The following is a 21871-nucleotide window of genomic DNA, read 5'->3' as shown; positions in this document are numbered from 1 at the left end:
TTGGGTAGAGCTGCTGAGAATACTGGGGCCCCAACTGCCCTTACCTCAACTCATGGGGCATGGAGCCCAGGCTTTTATTACCCAAATCTAAGGCCACAACAGTGAGAGGCCCACGTACCGCAAAAAAAAAAAAAAAAAAGGTAACTCTGTACTAATCACCACGACTTAAATCCTGAGTTTCCTTATATTATTCTCTTTTACGTAATTTTGAAATTTTTCTGTACTAAAAAGTTTAAGGACAAAAACATTTTTAGAAATCCTTCCAAAAACCAAGTACAAGCAACCCTGAGACTCTGAAATTCTGCGTCTTTATGAACATCACTGAAATTTTCCCGTAGACTCAGTACTTAGGAACTGAATCCTTAGACTCTTTTAGGTTAATATGAGTCCTCTACCACACAAAGAATACTACACATAACACACAGCACAATGAATGTTATTTGATAACGATGCAGATGCCATCCTCAAAATAAACCATTTCCAGGGAATAAGAGGAAAAGCAACACAGTAGGGGTTCCCACAGGCCAAATTCATCTTCCTGTAACTAGAAACCTTTCAGTTTCAGAGAGGAGATAAAAGTGACCCAGAAACAGAGAAATGAGTCTTTTGATAAGCAGCAGTTGTATTTAATCACTAAAATTATCCTGGCCCTAATGGAAGAGAAAGAGTCTAAGTTAGAAAGGGGTGGGGCTTTTTCTCCCTCGCTTATTTTAGAAGCAAGTAGAAGTGAATGAAGAAAACAGAATCCCTAAGGTCAGACCCCGGTAGAGGCTCCAGGAAGTAGAAGTCCCCTCTCCTTCCTGCCCTTATGTCCAAGGTCACTGTCCTCAGGAATCCAAGCATCCTGCTCTGGAATAAGGCTGCCCCATGATGCCTTCCGCCTATGCCTCCAGAGACTCTTCACTCTGTACCCCAGAGGGTTGGTTCTCCTCATCCTCTTCATCAGTGTCCTGAGGAATCCTCAGCAGTTTGAGCTCAGGGTTCCAGCCTGTTCTAGAAGTACTGTTTGGGGTCCTCTCTTGGGCTTCCAGCAAAATCTCCATCTGAGTCCTGATGTCCTTGTTAGTGCATTCTATTGTGGATAATTCAGGACCTAAAAAAAGACCCAGCCATTAATTGCACCTGTAGCCTTCTCCCAACTAACTGTGAAAAATCAAGAGAGAAAGGAAGGGCTGGAATGTCTTTAGGACCCTTCTGAGGGATGAGAGCTCTGCCCTCCAGGGAGGTGAACCATCCTGGTCAGCACAGGTTCAGCTCTCCCTGTCCTCAGTCACTTACTAAGGTTCCTCCACCCTAGTATCTTACTTTTCCTACCGGGGAAGGAATCCAGGTTTTTCTTAGTGCAGTTCATCTGTGGTCTCTCTGTGGAATCCTGAAATTCATACGTGTAAGGAAACTTGAATCAGGACTTTAGGAAACAAAGGGCTTTTCTAAAAGATGCTTTTCTAGGAGAAATTAATATCTAAGACAGAACAAATGCCGCCTCCTGAGATTGAAGAGAGAAGCTCGTGTCACGCATTCTTTGACCTCCAGGCTGACCAGATGAAGCCAGAACCCAGTTTCCCACATTTCCAGCTGTCAACTAAGGGTAGATTGCCTCCAAAGGTGGCTGCCAAGAATTCCTCCCATTCCTGTATGCACATGCTGTTCTTTCCATCAAGAGATGGAGTTGATTTCCTCTACTCTTGAATCTGGCCTAGACTTGTGATTTTTTTGACAAATAAAATGTGGCAGAAGTGATACTGTTCCAGTTCCAGGCCCATCCCTAGGAAAGTGCTTTCATGAGATTACTATGCTGTCAAGAAGCCCAAACTAGCCACATGGAGAGGCCTCATAGAAGAGAACTAAGACAGTTTGGCCAAGAGCCCCAACCCAGCCTCCAGCTGAATGTCGCTGCATGAGTGACCTTAAGCAAGACCAGAAAAACTGTCCGGTCAACCCACAGAACCATGAGAAATAGCAAACCACTATGGTTCTGCTTTGGGGTGGTTTGTTATACAGTGACAGACAACTGAAACAGCCCTAGCAGAATGGCCCTCAGACACTCTCACCTGTTTCAAGGTGCGGCCTTCTATCTTCACCTGCTGCTGCTGTTTTTTGTCACTTTCCCGACCTGGTAGAGTTCTGTGACCTAGTGACCACAAAATCAATGCAATTCTCTTCTTATTGGTATTTCATACCCCATTGTTGGACTTCTAGTTGATCCCTAGTCTACAGGTGACTCCCCATCCAGGACAATACAGAACCTTAGAGGCAGGTAAAAGGGAGTTAAGCCCTCTGAGTTCTACGTGTGATTCTGTTGACCTGGGACTGTGACCACACCTATTACAGAATTAGCGATTAAGATAAAGTCTGTATTAAAATATCCAGGATTCCTCCATGAAACCTAAGGGGCAGGTGCCTGTACATCACAGTAGCAAAAGAACCTCTAAGTCTACCTTTTCAGTCTATGAATACTGCTCTTACTTTCTTGTGCCATCCCTATATACCTATATTGGCTTCTTAAAATGAACATCCTCCCTCCAGAAAAAACTCTAGATCTATGATTCTTTTGTATCAGATGTTTCCCCAACTAGTCCCTAAATGCACGTATTCTTTCCTTTCTCAGTTTCCCTTTCTTTAAATGAACATCTTCCAATCTGCCAGCAGAGGTATGATGGTAAAGGGAACGCTAATCAAGGACCTCCCTTGCTCGGCACTTGTGTTGGCTCCCTAACAGCACTAGTCCTCACCTTAGCCACACACTGGAAGCACTGGGGCATTCTAAAAACCACCGAGGCCTGGATACTAACACCAGAAACTCTGATTTGACAGGTCTGGGGTGCAGCCTGGGTTTTAGGTTTTTAAAAGCTCCTCAATTGATTTCAGGGCACCGTTAAGGTAGAGCATCACCGACGACCACTAAGGATAAAGATCAAACATCTCAGCAGGCTCTTCGGCCTGATTTACCTCTCTCCCTTAAACACCTGACCCCACAGCCACGTCAGACTGCTCAATGCTCCTCCCTGCAGCCATGCTCCTCCAAGATGCCTTTACCCAGCCTATTCCTGTTTCCAGGAATTCTCGTCCATACTGGGAAAACTCTCACACATATTCAAGATCCAATGCAAGAATAACCTCAGGACTTCCCTGGCAGTCCAGTGGTTAAGACTCCATGCTCCTAGGGCAGGGGGCACGGGTTCGATCCCTGGTTGGGGAACTAAGATCCTGCATGCCACACGGCGCAGCTTAAAAATTTTTTACAAAAAGAAACAAAAAATCATCTCTTTCACGAGGCCTTTCTCAGCTCAAGGAAGACAAGCCACTGCTCTAAGAACACAATTCAAAGGGCCCCCCAGTCATCCAAGCAAAGCTGCTCTTATTGGAGGCATCAGGAAGAGGAACAGAAGGCACCAGAATGAAACTCAGGGACTGGTTATCACCCTGGATGCAGGGCTAACCTTGGACAAGTACCTCTGCCCCAGTTCTGTCTACCTCCCATGTGAAGGTCAGGAGCCTTCTTAGATCTTCACGTTAGAAGACACTTTAGGTATCAGAGAGCAGAGTGGGACGGGAGATAAACCAAGAACAGCATCCTTCTCAGGAAACATCTCACCCGAGCCCTCAGTGCCCCAGGGTTGCAGAGTGAATTCTGATGATTAAACAGTTATTTCACATTACAGACAGCAATGTCCAGTCTATTTAGGGCAGAAAAATCTTCCAAGGTTTAGGGGCATTCTTTCTCCCTCCCTCCCATTCTGCACTCAAGCTGAGAAACGTCAGAGGGACCAGGGCAAGTATATCCTTCAGCTCAGACATGGTAAGAACTCCAAAAAGGGGAATCTCTTATCTCTGGCATGAACACCATAGGAAAAGGATCGCCTGTCAAGAATTAGCCCCTGCCTGCTGGATGGGGCTAGATAGTGTGAGCCTCCTGAGACTTTAACCTATGGCTGAGAAGCGGCTGACTCTGCTTGCTTAGAACTCTCACAGCCCTCTGGTGAGGGACCCTGGCTCTTCCCTGCCTTACTGGCCGATGGGCCCTCAGGGCTCTTCTCTTCAATAACCTGGGCTAGCTCTTCATCCTCAAACCGCTGCCTTTACTAAAGTAGGACCTGAGGGGAAAGTGACTCTGACTCATGTTCATGGTCATCTCTCAAATCCCCATGTGAAGCAGACACCTGGACCAGCTTGCTTGCTTAGTAAATATTTGATGGAAGGATGATACATGGTAGACCAGCCAAACCAAAGCATTCCAAGGGGAATTCCGAGTGCCTGATAAAGGCAGGTCCTCAAATGATAAACGTGTTCAGCTTTTCCTGTCCTCAGCTAGGTCCTGGGATTCTGTCACTCCCAAACCCATACACTCTCCTTACCACAGCATGGGTCATAAACCATGGCACCTGAACGTTTATGCGAGTTGTTGTGGCTCCCTGGTTCACTCTTGGATTTCTTTTTAGCCTCCTGAAACCCACATGAGGGGGAACTGAATTAGGATTTTTGGAAGTGAAGAAACCTTTTCAAAAGGGGTTTAAAGGGGGCTTCCCTGGTGGCGCAGTGGTTGGGAGTCTGCCTGCCGATGCAGGGGACACGGGTTCGTGCCCCGGTCTGGAAAGATCCCACATGCTGCGGAGCGCCTGGGCCCGTGAGCCATGGCCGCTGAGCCTGCGCGTCTGGAGCCTGTGCTCCACAACGGGAGAGGCCTCAACAGTGAGAGGCCCGCGTACCGCCAAAAAAAAAAAAAAAAAAAAAAAAAAAAAAGGGTTTAAAGGAAGGGAGTTAGTATCTATAACCATACAGGAACTTTGCATCTACAACCAGCAGACACCAGGGAGAATCCCATCTCTCATACATCCCTTCCTGCTCCAGGCATCACCCACTTGCTCGAATCCTAGCAGGTCCTGGGGGTCCCCTCGCTGCCACTCTACCTGTTTCCCAGTAGCTGTCTTCACCTTCCTCTGCTGCTGCCACTGCTGCTTCCTGTAACCTGGTGACCAGAGAGCCAGCTCAATCCTCTTCTCCCTGACAGCTCCCACCCTTCCGCGGGGCTGCTTGCTGTGCTCTGCTACCCAATGGTGACACTCTCTCTCTGGTCAGGACCAAGCCGGGAGTGGGTGCTTTTTGAAGCTGCAGTTTTCTGAGTTCTACATGTGACCCTATAAGACTGTGGCCACAAACATGGGACCAAGATCAAGTATTAAGAAATGTGGGCTGACGGCGAATGGTACCTGGAGATCTAGCAGCACGAGAAAAACCTACCTTCTGTTGTCAGGTTGTAATATAGTTTCTTCAAATGTTCAGGATATCTCAATGCTGGTCTCTAGAGAAAAAAAAAAGAAGAAAAGCTCTACTGTAGGTCTTTCCCTTTCCCAAAATGTATCCCCAAATGCATTCATACAACTAGTCAACAAACATTTTTTGAGAAGCCAATGTGTGCAGCATTGTACCAGGGGCTCTGGAGAGGGGAAAGGTGTGGAAAGCAAAATGCAGAAGAAATAGAGAACGCTGCTCTCCTAAAACCTCTCCCTGTACATTTGCTTTCACCTACATAACAGCCCAGCCCATCTATGGGGCCTGGATCCAGAGTGGAAGGATAGAAGAGAAAGAAGAAATAGAATGTTAACTCCTCCAGCCTTGAGGAGAGATGAGTTTGGACTTGCATACAGACTTCTTCCTCTGAGGTTCCCTAGCTCTTACTTGCAGGGTGAGGCAGTGTACAGATAAATGCATCTTAGCAGAAATGGCACCGTAAGGTCGGCTCTTTTCCAGGGGAGGTTTCTTTTTCATCATGGCCAACTGTGTCTGCATCTCCAGATAAGGTATGGTTTTTCCTTTATCCAGCAAGAGGCTGCAAGGAACAGAGACAGCAGAAAGTCAGCAACAGCTCTTCTTGGCTGAGGAGAAAGAGATGAAAAGGCTCCAAATTTGAAGACATGTCCACTCTGGGCCTTAAAAGGCCTGTACCAACAGGTGCTCATTCGGTAATGGCTTTGAGATGCAAGTACGATAATTGTAGCTGAATGGATTAAGTGTTTACTATATGTCAGGCTCATGTGTTTTATACCACTGAATCGTTACCACACCCTAAGGACAGGTATTATTATCCTCATTTTTAAAATGAGGAAAATGAAGATGAAAGATGCTAACTAAATAGTCAAAATTCACAAAGGCGGTAAATTTCAATACAAAATTCAAAGGTTGTCTCGCTCCAAACCACACATCCATTCTGCCTCCCACTTACCCGTAACTCATCTACAGAAAGAAGAGTATGTCTACCTCCCAGTGGAGGTTTAAATGAGAGAAGATATGCAGTGTGCACAGGGCCTGGCAGATGTAAGTGGACTTAATAAATGGGGGTGATTACTGTCATCACTGCACACTAAGTCCAAGAACTCAGTGAGCAAGGAGGGTGGCAGTTTTCTCCCCTCCCTCCTCAGAAAGAGCACTCTGCTTAGACCCTCCTCAGCTTCTGAAGAAACGAAGACGCTCTGCTTCTCCCACAGGCTTACATGGTACTTACTCCTTCGGTAGATCCTGAGGTAACATGTCATACTGGTTCCATAAAGGTACACGTTCTGAACTTAGTTCTTCAAACAAGTGTACTGGGGAGGGAGGTGGCACAATCATCCCTGGAAGTCCCAACTGTGCTTCTGTGTCCCGAGGTGACTTGTGTTTCTGGAAGAGAAATGATGGAAAGAACTCGCTGAAGCGCTCTCTTCAATGCCACTTTGTCCCATCAGCATTCCAGCTTCCCGGTACAACGCTGCCACGGGAAACTCTTGTTTCCAGACCTACTCCAGCATCCTCACCTCCTCTACACTACCAGACCCACCACATTTTTCCCAATCTGGCTCTTCAATCCTACTGTTGAATTCAGAAAATACGAGGATTAGCTGTTTTGTGTCATTTTTTTCCCCAAAAGGTTCTGAACAAATACTTATTGGCCAACTATGTGCCAGGCATAGGGCTAGGGCTGGGGATTCAGCAACAAACAAAATGGGCCAAGACACTATTCTCCTGGACATAGCAACCTGCCAGCTCTGTGACTTACCCAAGGCTACATTTACCCAATAAATGGCAGAATTAGAATTAGAAGCACAGGTCCATTATAACTTCTAGTCTGTTGAAATTCTATTCCCATCACAATGAAAATTAGCTTTTAATCAACCAAAAATTCCCTCTGAATACCCAACAGTTCCTCCTAACATCTCTTCAAGGTGTTCTTTTACCTTCCTACAAGGAGGAGGTAGGGGAAAAGAGTCTCGGAGTAGAAGATGGTTTGGTAATTATTCCTTCCTTAAGAGGGGTTTTCTTTAGCAGATTTTGTTCGTTTAAAGAGAGCATGGGGGAATGGGGAAGATACCTGAAAGGAAAACAAAAATAAACTCTGCAGAGTAATATCATGAAGGTTTGGCCAAAACAGCAAACTTACCCCTGTAGATTTCTTTCTTTTCATCTCCCCATCCTGGCTGCGAATAATATGCTTCTTCTCAGCTGGACTTGAAATAAGAATAACCACAACTTATTCCCAGACATCTTAAACAGAAACATCAGGGATACGTATGAATGACGAACATGAAGATTTCCATCCTCCATTCAGTACTCTAAGACGGCTGGCTGGGAAGCCAGGGGTACCCGCTTCCCAGAGGCTGCTAAAAACAAGAACCCCACCCCCACCTCGCCCTCACATCTGAACTAGGTTCCCCACCGTTCTCTCATACAATCCAGTTACTTACTTTCATAGTATTCATCCAAATTAGTAATTATATACTTAGGTGCAGCAATGTCTATAATGTCTGAATCCCACCACCACCGTAAGACTCCAGGAGGAAGGGACAAAGTATTTAGTTCTCCACTGAATTCCACTGCTTAGCACAGAGGTGCTCAAATATTTTTTGCTCTGTCATCTCCCTCCTCCTTCTTGCCTGGAACACAGATATGATGGCTGAAGCTCTAGCAGTCAGCTTAGACTTTGAAAGGCCCTAGAAAGCACCTAAGAAGATGGAAGCCATGGGCTAAGGATGATGACCCAAAAAGCTAGAAGGAGCTCTGGCTTCTGGTTACCTCATGGAGCTGACATACTAGCCCCAGCCCACCCAACTCTGGGCTTCTTTTACATGAAAGGAAATAAATCCTTAGGGGTTTCTTGTTTACACCATATATATTCACACACAAAATGCATATAAAGAAGCATACACAGGAATTTTTTAAAGAAAATAAAGTCTCATCATCTCTAAACAGTCACTCAAAAAGAATCTGAAAGCCTCAGCAGTCACGAAAGAAAAACCAATTTCTTCCAATGATTGCCAATATTAGCAAGCCTTTGGACCTTCGCCAAATGATCTTTGTCACGCTTGCTTTGTACACAAGCTCTATATATATGCTATTTATTTTGTACCAGTGTGCTAGTCCTTAGGGTTGAGACCAAAGATTCACAGCCTTCACTGAAAACTTTTTTACTAGTTGCTGATGGCTAATAAGAAAAACTGATAGTCAGAAGGCATTTGTTTCTTAATCAAACCTCACAAATACATTAGGCCCTATCTTGTATGCTATTTACTGTCAGGTAGAATTTTATGTAGAAAACTCCCAAAGCATGAATCTCAAAGTGTACTAACAAGAATTCCAGTGTAGCAAGAGGCAAATACAAGAGACCATAGCCTTCTGCTCTGCTTGACCTCCTGCTTCTTGCAATGAGGTAGCTAAAAGCGAGGTTACAGGGGACTTCCCTGGTGGCACAGTGGTTAAGAATCTACCTGCCAATGCTGGGGACACGGGTTTGATCCCTGGTCCGGGAAGATCCCACATGCCGTGGAGCACCTAAGCCCGTGCGCCACAACTTCTGAGCCTGTGCCCTAGAGCCAGTGCTCCCCAACAAGAGAAGCCATCACAGTGAGAAGCCCACACACCGCAATGAAGAGCAGCCCCCGCTTGCCACAACTAGAGAAAACCCACACGCAGCAACGAAGACCCAACACAGCCAAAAATTAATTAATTAATTTTAAAAAAGAAAAAAAAAAGTCACAGAGAGAAGATCTGTAGAGGACGATAGGCATTTGTAGAACACAAGAGTTGAAGACTCCCAAGTTCTCGACATGATACTCACCTCATATGCTTCTCTGGGATCCAAATTACATCCATATTTCCTACATCTTGAGGACAAGGAAGTTGTGTCTCATTCAAATTTAGCACTGATAGCTAAGAGAAAGATATAAAGCCTGTGTATGTACCGGGATAAGGACTGAATCATCATGCTAACCAAAAGGTATGGTGGTTCAGAAGATGGTAAGAAAAAAAACATTTCCGATCCCCAAAATATCTTCATACTGCTCCTCCGAGAAACTAGGTATCAGTAAAGGTACTCTGCAAGAGTGAGCACTGGTAAGTGTATAGTGTCCCCTGTCTCCCTGCCACATTAGGGTAGCATTTAGCAACTCCCAACCCCACCTCATAGGAGGATACCTTGGGGCTTACCTAAGGGAACACTACTCATTCTGCCCACTGCACTACAGAGACTTAGATCCCCTGCAGATAAAACAACACAGTCTGGGAGCAGGGAGAGAACCGATAGAGGCAGAAGCAAGTTTTCTACTTTTACAGCCTGTCTACAATTATAAGCATCTACATAAAAGTTAAAGTCATAAATTTTTTCACATTTCACTATTTAGGATCCTAGATTTAAAAGGAAATCTTATAAATCATCTATTCTATACCTCTGGCAGGATTCAGGCAGGGAAAAAAAAAACTATTAAAAATAAGGTTGTCCCCATGAAAAGGAACTAACTGGCTTGGGGGAACAGAGAAGACCTTTTTTGCACCATAAACCCTTTTATGCATTTTGAATTTAGAACCATGCACGTGTATTATCCTAGACAATTAACTTAAAACTAATTGAATCTAACCCTCTCGTTCTGAAGAGGTCAAAGAGGTAAGTGATTTGTACATTCATCTTTTCAAACCCATCTACCCTCTCTTGGTCCCTTACCCTTACTCTCCACCACATGAAAAGTGAAGGATCTTATGGGAAAAATATAAGACATCCAGTAGGACTGCAAAAAATAGTAAATCTCTATTGTAGACAATTAGAAGGGTTTTTTCCTTCTTAAAATTTAGCTCTTCTCCTAACTAGCTGTGCTTCAGCAAATCACTTCCTATCTGGGCCTCAGTTTCCTCAACTGTAAGATATATGAGATAGACCATAGCAATATTCTTCAAACTGCAGCTGCAACTTATTCATAGGTCACGAAATCAAATTTTGTGAATCACAGCCTACACGGTTTTAAAATGAAATAGAACAGGATAGAAAACTTCAGAGTATATCGCTCATAGTTACGGTAAAGACTGTTCCATGATATTTTGTTGTAAAGTGTATCTCTTACCATAGGTCATAGCTAAAAAACTCTGAAAGTCATGAGTGTAGACGATCTTGAGGCTTATTTTAGATCTGACATTCCGGCATTCTAATTTCCCTGTATTATGAGATGACAGTGTCTACTTAGTAGCTGAACATGCTCTATGCAGGACAGAGATAGGAAATTCTCACCTATGCCAAACTACCTCAAATCAATCTCTAAAAACAGTATAACATGTAAAGGCATCAGCACAGAGCCCAGCACACAGTAAGGGCCCAATATTAGACAGTGATCATCATCATTATTCAGATTATAGTCCTCCTGAACGTTAAATAAAGGCAAATGTTTTATTCCCACTAGTAAAGAGAAAATGCTGAGGAAGTACCTTTTTTAATCTGTGACTTACTTTGGGAGATCTGTTAGTACGGTGTATTAAGTCTCTGTCACATAAATCCTTCCAAGGCCTAAAAAATGAGTTTCCAACCATGAAACAGAGTCACAAAAGACTTAAGTGGAATGATAAAATTAGTGCTATGAGGAAAAGCCTCTTACTTATATACAGAAACCCTTGGGCTTAATTCCTACCAAATGAATGTAGGGTCTCAGCATCGCCTTAAGTTTTGTTTGTTTCTCCTGGAACAGCCTCCAGACGCTGCACATTGCAAACACTCCACAACGATTTGTTGTTGCATCAAACTGAATTCACAGCCTATGTGCTTCTCTCTCCAACTACAGATAGTTGCATCACCACCGACAGAAATTTATTAAGTTACTTTGATGTAGATGTTCAAAAACATGCTAAACAAAATGTGGCACAGACATACAATGGACTATTTTTCAACCTTAAAAAGGAATGAAATTCTGAAAAATGTGACAACAGGAGGAAGCTTGAAAACATTATGCAAGGTGAAATAAGCTAGACACAAAAGGACAAACACTGTATGACTCCACTTATATGAGGTACCTAGAATAGGCAAATGCATACAGACAAAAAAATTGAATAGAGATTACCAGGGGCCACAGGAAGGAGGGAAAGGGGAGTTATTGTTTAATGGGCACAGAGTTTCTGTTTGAGATGATGAAAAAGTTCTAGAAGGGGATAGTGGCAATAGTTGCACAAGACTGTTGAGTGTACTTGATGCTACTGTACACTTAAAAATGGTTAAGGGCTTCCCTGGTGGTGCAGTGGTTAAGAATCCGCCTGCCAATTCAGGGCACATGGGTTCAAGCCCTGGTCCGGGAAGATCCCACATGCCACGGAGCAACTAAGCCTGTGCACCACAACTACTGAGCCCGCGTGCCACAAATAGAAGCCACCGCAGTGAGCAGCCCGCACACCACGCAGCAACGAAGACCCAATGCAACCAAAAATAAATAATTTTTTTTTAAAAAATAGTTAAAATGGTCAATTTTATGTTATGTATATTTACCACAGTAAAAAAAAGAATATCAACCCTTTATATTTTCATATCATTTGTTATTTTATTTTTTTAAAAACATGTTAAATGTATAAATGAATGAATATTGCAAAAAGGTGTAAGATAAAGACCTGACTCCTTGGCCTGATTTATCAAGTCCTCCGAGACACAGGCCCCTACTTTTTACTCCAGCTCCCCAGCCTCATCTCTGACCATTCCTGCTCTCTGTTCTAGACACAATGAGCTACTTTCCTGATATGTAAACAATTTCCTCTTGCCTCCAGGCCTTTGCATGTGCTATAGTCTAGAACTCTCTTCCCATGCATTACCCACCTATAAGCCCCACTTTACTAGGCTGCTCTGCTTTCAGGTCTAGGCACAGATGTCATCTGTACAGAAGACAGTGCCCTGGGCTAGGAGCCCTACCTGTGTGCTTCCACATACCAAAGGGGCACTCCTCTCACCACACACATCACATTGAATGGTTCTTTGTCTCCCCAACTAGGCTGAAAGCCCCTTGGAGGTAAAGACCGTATCTTGTTTACCATAATATCCCCAGCACACAACAAAGTGACCCCACTAAGATATATTTCTGAATTCAATGAGCAACTAAGCAAATGATGTCATAGTCTGCTTTGACAGGCCCTGACTGCAAGAAGCCACCATTTTCTCAGCGTCCAAGTCTCAGAAAACCAGAAAGTAGTCCTACCCTCTCCTATACTACCTTTTAGCCTAACAGAACTCATCAAGCACTGCTTAAATCAAACAGGAATAAGAAACCACTATAAGGGCCCCCATTAGTGTTTTGATTCCAGGCAACAGGGCCTTTGAATTTTAAGTCTACGTTTTCCACAGACACACGTCCCTTAGTTTCCAACATCAGCAAGCTCTAACTGGGCGCCTAGACTCTGCAGGAGATTCAAAAGGAAACCACTGCTTCTGCCTTCGAGAGCTTACAAATAATTTCATACCTAAAAATAAAAGATAAGAAAAACAGCATATATGGACACAGTTTTCTCAAGACCCACAGAAGCTGATGAGATCCTCCCTGTTATGAGCTGAATTGTGTTCCCCAAAATTCTTATGTTGAAGTCCTAACCCCCAGTATCTCAGAATGTGACTGTATTTGGGGACTTCCCTGTGGTCCACTGGGTAAGACTCCAAGCTCATAATGCAGGGGGCCCAGATTCGATCCCTGGTCGGGGAACTAGATCCTGCATGCATGCCGCAACCAAGAGTCCACATGCCACAACTACACAAGTCTGTGTGCTGCAACGAAGATCCTGTGTGCCACAACTAAGACCCAGCACAGCCAAAAAAAAGTTAAAAAAAAAGAATTTGACTATATTTGGAGATAGGGTTTTTAAGGAGATAATTAAGGTAAAATGAGGTCATATAGGTGGGCCCTAATCCAATATGACTGGTGTGCTTGTAGGAAGAGATCAGTACACAGACACACACAGAAGGAAGACAATGTTAAGATACAAGGAGAAGATGGCCACCTACAAGCCAAGGAGAGAGGGCTCAGAAGAAAACAACTCTGCCAATACCTTAATCTTGGACTTCTATCCTCTAGAACTGTGAGAAAATAAATTTCTGTTGTTTAATCCACAGCCTATAGTACATTTTTTATGGTAACCATAGAAAACTAATACATCCTCCCCTCTTTTAACCAACTCCTACAAGACAAGTAAGAATACTTTCTTGGACTTCCCTGGTGGCACAGTGGTTAAGAATCCGCCTGCCAATGCAGGGGACACGGGTTCGAGCCCTGGCCCGGGAAGATCCCACATGCCGTGGAGCAACTAAGCCCGTGCACCACAACTACTGAGCCTGCACTCTAGAGCCCACAAGCCACAACTACTGAGCCCACGTACCACAACTACTGAAGCCCGCGTGCCTAGAGCCCATGCTCTGCAACAAGAGAAGCCACCGCAATGAGAAGCCCATGCACCGCAACGAAGAGTAGCCCTGCTCGACGCAACCAGAGAAAAGCCCAAGCATAGCAACGAAGACCCAATGCAGCCAAACATAAATAAATAAATAATTTTTAAAAAAAAAATAAAAAAGAACACTTTCTTTCTGTTTCCCACTAACTATTCATCACTCCTTTAAGTGAGGGTTTGTTTGGGGGTTTTTTTGCCACGCCATGCAGCTTGAGGAATCTCACCTCCCCGACCAGGGATTGAACCCGGGCCACAGCAGTGAAAGAGCCGAGTCCTAACCACTGGACCACCAGGGAACTCCCATTAATGTTTCATTTTTAATCTAGCTTTCTCAAAGTCTACTGCATGAGCAAAGGAAGTTAACCCAGAATTTTGAGGTCATAAGCCCTTTAAGGAAGATTCCATGATAATTTACCTGCGTTGAAATTTGGAGTAAAACTTTGAACGTTGAGACAATAAAGAGTGAGCCTTGGGTAAGGTAAATCCTGATGAATAACCACAAGCAAGTCTCTTGGCCTGGAAGCAGGAATCTGCAATGTTTACAATGGTGAGCACTGGGAGTCTGTCTGAAAGACCAGACCAGAGGAAAACATGTAACATGTCAAAAGGGAGCCAAACAGAAACAATTCAAGGATCTTGTACGGAAGGAGACAGGGATGGTTAATTCACCTTCAGCATCCGGAGGAGATTTGCGGGAGGAGTCCAGAATTCGAGGGTGGCCCCTCTCAATTCGGCGGAGAGTTGCCCAGCATTGTGGATGCTGACAAACAGCCAGGTCACAGGTAGTTTCATCCCACTGGCTTTTATCTGGCAAGTCCATAGCTACAAATGGTTTAGGACAAAAGCCAGTCTTGCAGCTTTCTAGCCCTCTGGAAAAACAATCACCACATAATTAGGGAATACTATACATTAGCCATGCAGTCCAGATATTAATTTGCACTCAAAGCGTGAAATATTTGTTGAAACATATAAATGGTGGTCACAGGATAATTAGGAATTGGGTAACAAGCAAGCATGAAATTATCTCAGCATGGAGTAGAGTAATAAGAGTTTGGGTTCAGACTGACTCCAGAAGGTCTCCTAACTGACCATTTAAATTAATAACTGAGTGACCTGAGATTTAACCAATCTGCGCTTCAGTCTCCTCAGCTGCAAAATGAGGATAAGTCTATTTCACAGGATCACCACAACAATTAATTAATGGACATTAAAAGTTCTGGCACAGGGCTTCCCTGGTGGCGCAGTGGTTGGGAGTCCGCCTGCCAATGCAGGGGACACGGGTTCGTGCCCCAGTCCGGGAAGATCCCACATGTCACGCAGTGGCTGGGCCCGTGAGCCATGGCCGCTGACCCTGCGCGTCCGGAGCCTGTGCTCCACAACGGGAGAGGCTACAACAGTGAGAAGCCCACGTACCGCAAAAAAAAAAAAAAAAGAGAGAGAGAGGAAAAAAGTTCTGGCATATAGTTCAAAATAAATATTAGCATCCTTTCCTTTTCCCCTTCATTAATCATTAGGGAGAAGATGCCACCATCTCCAAAAAGCCTTATCAAATTATAAGTAATGTACATAGCACTTGAGTATCCTCAGATTTTGTTATACACAGGGGCTCCTGGAACCAATCCTCTGTGGATACTGAGCGACGGCTGAGTCACAGAAGTGCTTTAAATGGCTCAAACTTTTGGAAGAGATGCTTCAATTTTCAGTATGCTCCAGTTCTCACTCAGGCGGCTAAAATACCCACCAGAAATGAATGGGTTTGCTCAAACAGCAAATCAGTCGACCCACAGTTGCATCAGAAGCCACTGGCTTTTCATTTACTGGCTGTATGCTCTTGGGCAAGTTACTTCACCTCCCTCAGCCTGTTTCCTCCTATAAAGTAGAGAAGGGGAAATCCCTAAGTAGCATCATAGAAGCATTAAATAAGATAATGTACTTTTATGTATAATATAAAACAGGTGCTCAATAAATGTTATCTTTCTCTCTCTAGAAATGTTTTAGGCAATCAGTACCACCTGATCCCTAATAACTTTTTAAAGACAGTGTCCATTTCTTTTTTCTTTTACTCAACACATTTATTGACTACCAAATATGTGAGGGGACCTGTTATGGGCATAGAGAACAATAAAGAACAAAATAAGTTCCTGTTCTAAAGTGCTTATAATTTAAACCAAAGATAGCGAACTATTGGCCTGGGATTGCACCTGGCCTATGATTTGTTTTGTTTGGCCTGCACTTTGAGCCATTACGCAAAGATGAAAATAGTCCATAACGTCCAGATTGCTGGCTCCTCTTAAAAATTAAAATATCTAACAACACAGGGGCCCAATTCCAACTAGATAGCAACTGGCTGGAGCTGAGCACTTCCTGACATCTTTAAACCAGGTGTATTCTAGCCAAGTGGACAGTTCTCCCACCAAACCCTATAATCTCTAACTGAAGCAGTTTCAGTTGCCATTTATCATCTCATTTGCTGTTGTTTTTTTTTATAATAGGGAAATATTTCTCCGTGTTCATGTCACTGTCAAAAACAGGAAAACTATGGGTGACCTGAGACAGCAGGTTTCAAGAAAAAAAAGCGTTTCTGCTTTGCGGGAGTGAGGACAATTGCTACAAATGTAATAGGAAAATCGTAGAACTCAAAAAGCCACTGCAGGGACTTCCCTGGCAGTGGTTAAGAATCCGCCTGCCAATACAGGGGACACGGGTTCGAGCCCTGGTCAGGGAAGGTCTCACATGCCGCAGAGCAACTAAGCCTGTGCGCCACAACTACTGAGCCTGTGCTCTAGAGCCCATGAGCCACAACTACTGACGCCCACACTAGAGCCCACACTCGTGCTCCGCAACAAGAGAACCACAACTAGAGAAAGCCCGCGTGTAGCAATGAAGACCCAACGCAGCCAAAAATAAGTAAATAATTTTTTTTAAAAAGCCACTGCAAAACCATGGAAATGTTTTTTTACTAGGAAAGATGCACGATAAACAATTCGATGAACTAAAAAGCAAATACAATTGTAAGAGGGTTTGTTTTTGAATGCGAATATAATGTTACATTATTCTTACAACCGGCTGCGTGTTGCCCTTTTGTTACCTGACCAGCCCGAATTGAGCCCCGAGGTCTAGTCATGCCCATCTCTATGTCGCCAGCCCTAGCACGGTGCTGGCAAAGTAGTGTGCGTTAAAAAAAAAATTTTAGGTAATAGTTTTTCTTAATACCATTACTACAAGGTCGAGAGGGCTAAAAACATTAGAGGTGGCCATTTGCGCCGGCAGAATTGAAAAAAGATTTCCCGCTTCGTTCCGGAAAAGGGAAGTGGGAGAATGCGGCCTTGGAAGGCCGCGCTTCCGCGAAACCAAAGCGGAAGCCAAGCGGCCTAAGCCCACAGAAAAACGCCACTCTTCGACCCGCGGTGAAGTGAACGATGGGCCCAGCCTCTCATCGGGAGGAGCCCCGCCCCACCAGCTCAGTCCACGCCTCCGTCTCCCACGCTAGCCACCAGGCTGCGACGTCGCCAGGCAGCAGCGCAGAGCACTATGGGAAAGGGACGGAAAGCCAGTGAGCCATACTTCATTTACTAAGAAAGTTCCAGAGACGGTGGTGGCGTGAAGCAGAGAAACGAGCCTGGGAAGGGACGCCAGGTGCCGGTGAGGCCGGACGGAAATCCCTCGAGCCAAAACCATGGCAGCGTGCAAAGCTCGGAAGCACCAGCCACTGGAGGCGGAAGCTGGGCTGGAGGAGGAGGAAGGTTATGGCGCGCGGGGCACTGTGGGACACTGTGTGGGCAACGCGGGGCGCGACGGAAGCCTCGTTGGGTCAGACCGTGGCGACGCGGGAAGTCCGGACGCTGTAGCTGCCTGAAGAGGAGGTCTGAGGCCTGGGCCCCGGCCGCGGCAATGGCGGAGAGGCCCGAGGACCTAAACCTGCCCAATGCCGTCATCACCAGGATCATCAAGGAGGCGGTGAGCAGCTCCGGCTGGCGGACGGGCCAGGGGCGGACGAGCGGGCAGGGGAAAACAGGTCCTGGGCCGATGGCTTTGCTCACCCGCGCTTTTCTCACAGCTCCCGGACGGTGTCAGCATCTCCAAGGAGGCCCGGAGCGCCATCTCCCGCGCCGCCAGCGTCTTCGTGCTGTACGCCACATCCTGGTGAGGCGGACAGAGCTAGCCAGAGCTTAGCTGGGCATAAGGCGTAAAGAGACCCCCCCACACACACACTGGTTCGGAGTTCGTGGCCTGGAGCCCGCAAACCCCAGGAATTATGTTCTACCTCAGTGGAGGGAGGTTCAGAGCCCTCGTCCAGGTCTTGCAATCTCTGAAACAAAATAAGAAAACAGTAACTTTGCTTTAACCCTTTTGTACAGGTAAGGGAGGGACTTACCGTGTCACCAAAATCCGTGCATGCAGGCTTTCTCGTGCCACTTCTGGGTGCTCCTTTTCCCACCCACTCCGTACGCGGCAAGAGGGCATCTGACAGCCCTTAATCTTTCTTCTTTCAGTGCCAACAACTTCGCGATGAAAGGGAAACGCAAGACACTGAATGCCAGCGATGTGCTCTCCGCCATGGAGGAGATGGAGTTTCAGCGGTTCGTGACCCCGTTAAAAGAAGCTCTGGAAGGTAACTACCCTTTCGTTTTCTCATCCAAGTAGATGTTCATCCTGTATGATCTGCTCACCTGGCCCTAAGTCTTTATCAGCTGGGGTGCCTTTAAGTCTGGTAAGCAAAGTATTGGATGCGACTCCGATGGCAGGCACCACCGCATAACTGTTTGTGGTGCTGGGCGGGTTATTTTTCCTTCTGTGCCTCAGCTTTTCCAATTATGCAGTGGAGTTAGCTGCTGCAGTCTGGTTCAGCCTTGCCTCCTAACTCCCTCCCCTTCATCCTTACAGCTTACAGGAGGGAGCAAAAAGGCAAGAAGGAAGCTTCAGAGCAAAAGAAGAAGGACAAAGACAAAAAAACAGATTCAGAAGAGCAAGACAAGAGCAGGGATGAGGACAACGATGAAGATGAGGAAAGGCTGGAGGAAGAAGAACAGAATGAAGAGGAGGAAGTGGACAACTGAGAGGATGGGGAGACGCAGCTCGGAAGGTACCACTCTGAAACGCCGTACACGTTTGTGTGAAGCATTTTCGTGCTGGGCAGAGTAGTCTTAGGCAGAAGATCGGGATAAAAACTGAATTATCATCAGAATTATCATCAAAACCAGCGCTTCCCAGACTCGGAGCATCTGAGTAGCGGAATCCTGTTTTGCTTAATCAGTCTCAAGGTTATGACTTTTTGGCAAGAGAGATTCTGAACAGCTAATTTAATTGGTCAATTTGATCTCTCTTGTTTACTTACACGTATAGTTAGGCAGCTGTTGATCCCCAGTTCCCTCCCCACCCCCCAAAAAAATAATAACTTCCATGCTGCCGACTGTGTTCCAGATCACAGAGGCAGTCAAGGCTCAGGAAAAATTGGGGTTTGATCATGGTCAGCCTATTCGATTGTACAGTATTTGGCAATACTAGCTTATTTCAGGTGATCAGAATGGCTTAGCTTTAGGAAATTACTATAAGGGTTCGAGAGAACAATGAAATCTTTTCTATTGTTTCCTCACTTGACAGTAACATTAACTGAATTTTGATTTCTACAGACTCACTTGGCTTGGACCCCTTCTGTATTGCCTATAGGCATGTTACCTGCTTGGGTGGCTATGTTCTCGGCACATAACGCTTTTAAATCAACAGAGTAGAATTAGTCAAGTAAGGTTGCCAACGTCTTACTCTTGTAAAACAGATGGTTTAGTCTTAAATGCACCTCACTGCCTGCGACTGTACAGCTTCAGGATTTGTTGTCACCTCCTGGAAGGTATAAAATTCCAGGCTTTCTCTTCTTGTAGTCCATCTCCTAGACTTGTGACTTGGCTTTTCATTATTCCAATTCATGACAAGTTCCAGACTTTATTTCTTCTAGGCACAACTTTCTCCCTCTGTGCTTCTCACCTCCTGTCTCTGTTCTGCTTCTCCTCTGCTCCCCATTCCCACTTTCTCTGTCCCTCTTTTTCTCACTTCTCCCAATCCAGGAACTTGGATGACCTGCTTAATATCCCAAAGTGTGGTTTCCTCTGATTCCCTAGTTCTAATCTCATGTCTTGTAAAAATGATTTTGTAAACCTCTCTGAACCATAAGGGAAATCTGATGGTGCTCAGGAATCTAATTCCTCCCCTAACCCATCCCCTTTAACTGCTTCTGAAGTATCTCTGTTAACCTTTCCTAGTTTTCTTCTCTTTCCATTTGGTGCTTCGAGCACTTTTTTGTTCGTCTCTAAGTTGAGTGCTTGGAGGTTGAAAGGTAGTGAAATGTAGTGTGACACTGTTAATTTGTTAAATGAATACAGTGGAAAGTTTGTTGATAAATGAGTGAAGAATATTGAGAAAATTATAATGCTTTGTATAAATAAAAATTCCTGTTAAAATTGATGACTCCTCTTTAATCCTTCTTGTTTGTAAGTTTGCTTTTGGGGAGGATCACTGATCATGCTCTATACAGTTCTTGGGGTGTGGACTGAGCCAGACCCTTATAAATATGGGATCCTGCGTCACCTTGGATGACCAGCAGATGCGGCTCATCAACAATCAGGGGCGCTGCTGCTCCTCAACCACAGTGAGAGCTTCCCAGGGCTGTGCTGGTCATATACATGGTAGATGCTCAACAACTCCAAACATTTATTGAGTCCCTGCTGTATTCCTGGCACTGTTTTAAATGCTTTCAAGTATTAACTCTTAAATCCTATGAAGGAACACCGCTGATATCTCCATGATTTCAGCTATGACACTGTATTACCTCTAGATTATTAACTGTTTCAAATCATAATTCACAGATAGATACACAAGCCCAACGCTCATTAGGTCCAGTGGCTTTTTCCTTCTCCACAGCAGAAACATCGCTTCTTTTTTTTTTCCTGTCTCTCACATTTATATTTCTATGAAAGACAAAGCTATTCAATATATTTCTTATTTCTCCCTTGAAATTTATATTGATGCTATTTCTACAAGTTCGTTACAATGTCACAGTATATGCCTCTGGGAAAACAGCATACACTGAGTCCTTCATAGTTGGTTATTATACAAATGATTTTTTTTTTTTAAATACACTGAACTTCAGTTTTTTCATCTCTAAATTGGCAGTATTAATACCTACCTTAAAAGGAGAATTTTGAAAGATAACAAGACTTTTAGCACAGTGGCATGTACACAGCAAGGCCTTGTTTTTATTTTTGTTTTTCTCTTCCATACATATTTTCATTTCCCTTTGAATTAACAGAGCAGCTTCAGAATAGGAAAGGAATCATTTTTATAATCTTGTCGAAGATAATCTGTTTTCTTTCATAATAGTAGCCTAAGGAGAATGTAAAGTCTGGATACATACACAGCGTAACATTTGTACTCTGTGTGATAAAGACTAATCTCTGTGGCTTCTACTAGACATAGGCACTGTTACCAAGTATTTGATTGCTTTTGGAGCAGAAGAATATTATTTAAGGATTACCAAAATAGTTCAAGTTTAACTCCAGTTTGCTCATTCTATATTAATTTCTAATTGTGTAATTTTTTAATTTACGTAATATTGATTTATAACATAGGTTTCATGTGTACAACATTCTGTTTCTACTTCTGTATACTCTACAACATGCTACCCACCAAAACTTTATTTTCCATTCATCACCATACTGTTGATTCCCTTTACCCATTTTTCCCTCCCCCTTGCCCCTCCCACTCTGGTAACTGCTGCTGGGTTCTCTGTAGGTTTGGTTTGGTTTGTTAATTTATTTGGGGTTTTGTTTTAGTTTTTTATGTTCCACATATGAGTGAAATCATACGGTATTTGTGTTTCTCCACAGGACTTATTTCACTTAGCATAATAACCTCAAGGTCCATTCATGTTGTCACAAATGGCAGGATTTCATCTTTTTTATGGCTGAATAGTATTCCATTGTATATATACACCACATCTTCATTATCCATTCGTTGGTGGGCACTTAGGTTGTTTCCGTATCTTGGCTATTGTAAAGAATGCTGTGCCACGATGAACATAGGGGCATATATCTAGAAATATATTGGTGGTTTTTTTTGGCCGTGCTGCACGGCATGTGGGATCTCAGTTGAACCTGAGCCCCCTTCAGTGGTAGCATGGAGTCTT

The 21871-nt window shown here is 44.3% G+C and overlaps 2 protein-coding genes across 4 annotated transcripts; one reads left to right on the top strand and one right to left on the bottom strand.

The window, feature by feature from the left end:
* Positions 1–313: 313 nt before the first annotated feature.
* C6H9orf43 (chromosome 6 C9orf43 homolog) lies at positions 314–18503 on the bottom strand. 3 transcript variants are annotated; one of them, XM_089913643.1, is made up of 13 exons: positions 14365–14582; positions 14111–14261; positions 10738–10795; positions 9086–9177; positions 7412–7478; positions 6500–6654; positions 5677–5827; positions 5239–5299; positions 4908–4966; positions 4356–4443; positions 2052–2131; positions 1306–1372; positions 314–1093 (listed from the first exon to the last, which is right to left on the bottom strand). In XM_089913643.1, exons 1-13 carry the CDS (start codon positions 14513–14515, stop codon positions 882–884), a joined length of 1392 nt encoding a protein of 463 aa, XP_089769769.1. In that variant the 5' UTR covers positions 14516–14582; the 3' UTR covers positions 314–881. The 3 variants fall into 3 exon arrangements, with proteins under 3 accessions (XP_089769769.1, XP_089769767.1, XP_089769768.1); XM_089913641.1 differs by lacking the exons at positions 4356–4443; positions 4908–4966 and adding an exon at positions 15437–18503 and having other exon boundaries at positions 381–1093; positions 14365–14564; XM_089913642.1 differs by lacking the exons at positions 4356–4443; positions 4908–4966 and adding an exon at positions 15437–18503 and having other exon boundaries at positions 381–1093; positions 1315–1372; positions 14365–14564.
* On the top strand, positions 17345–20151 carry POLE3 (DNA polymerase epsilon 3, accessory subunit). Its single transcript, XM_022578978.3, has 4 exons — positions 17345–17652; positions 17753–17838; positions 18189–18307; positions 18580–20151. Exons 1-4 carry the CDS (start codon positions 17587–17589, stop codon positions 18750–18752), a joined length of 444 nt encoding a protein of 147 aa, XP_022434686.1. The 5' UTR covers positions 17345–17586; the 3' UTR covers positions 18753–20151.
* Positions 20152–21871: the final 1720 nt, after the last annotated feature.

Source organism: Delphinapterus leucas, chromosome 6 (assembly GCF_059928025.1).
Source record: "Delphinapterus leucas isolate spDelLeu-1000000601 "Yukka" chromosome 6, BTC_Dleu_Yukka2, whole genome shotgun sequence".
NCBI lineage: Eukaryota > Metazoa > Chordata > Mammalia > Artiodactyla > Monodontidae > Delphinapterus > Delphinapterus leucas.
This window is presented reverse-complemented; position numbering and strand designations above follow the sequence as displayed.

Excerpts from the sequence above, each read along its gene's own strand:
- C6H9orf43 (XM_089913643.1), bottom strand. The coding sequence starts at position 14,515 with ATGGACTTGCCAGATAAAAGCCAGTGGGATGAAACTACCTGTGACCTG. Across the intron at positions 7,479-9,085 it reads ATCCCAGAGAAGCATATGAG|TCCAGCTGAGAAGAAGCATA; the intron begins GTGAGTATCATG and ends TCTTATTTCAAG. Across the intron at positions 5,300-5,676 it reads TACACTGCCTCACCCTGCAA|AGACCAGCATTGAGATATCC; the intron begins GTAAGAGCTAGG and ends TTTTTTCTCTAG.
- POLE3 (XM_022578978.3), top strand. The coding sequence starts at position 17,587 with ATGGCGGAGAGGCCCGAGGACCTAAACCTGCCCAATGCCGTCATCACC. Across the intron at positions 17,653-17,752 it reads CCAGGATCATCAAGGAGGCG|CTCCCGGACGGTGTCAGCAT; the intron begins GTGAGCAGCTCC and ends CTTTTCTCACAG. Across the intron at positions 18,308-18,579 it reads GTTAAAAGAAGCTCTGGAAG|CTTACAGGAGGGAGCAAAAA; the intron begins GTAACTACCCTT and ends TCATCCTTACAG.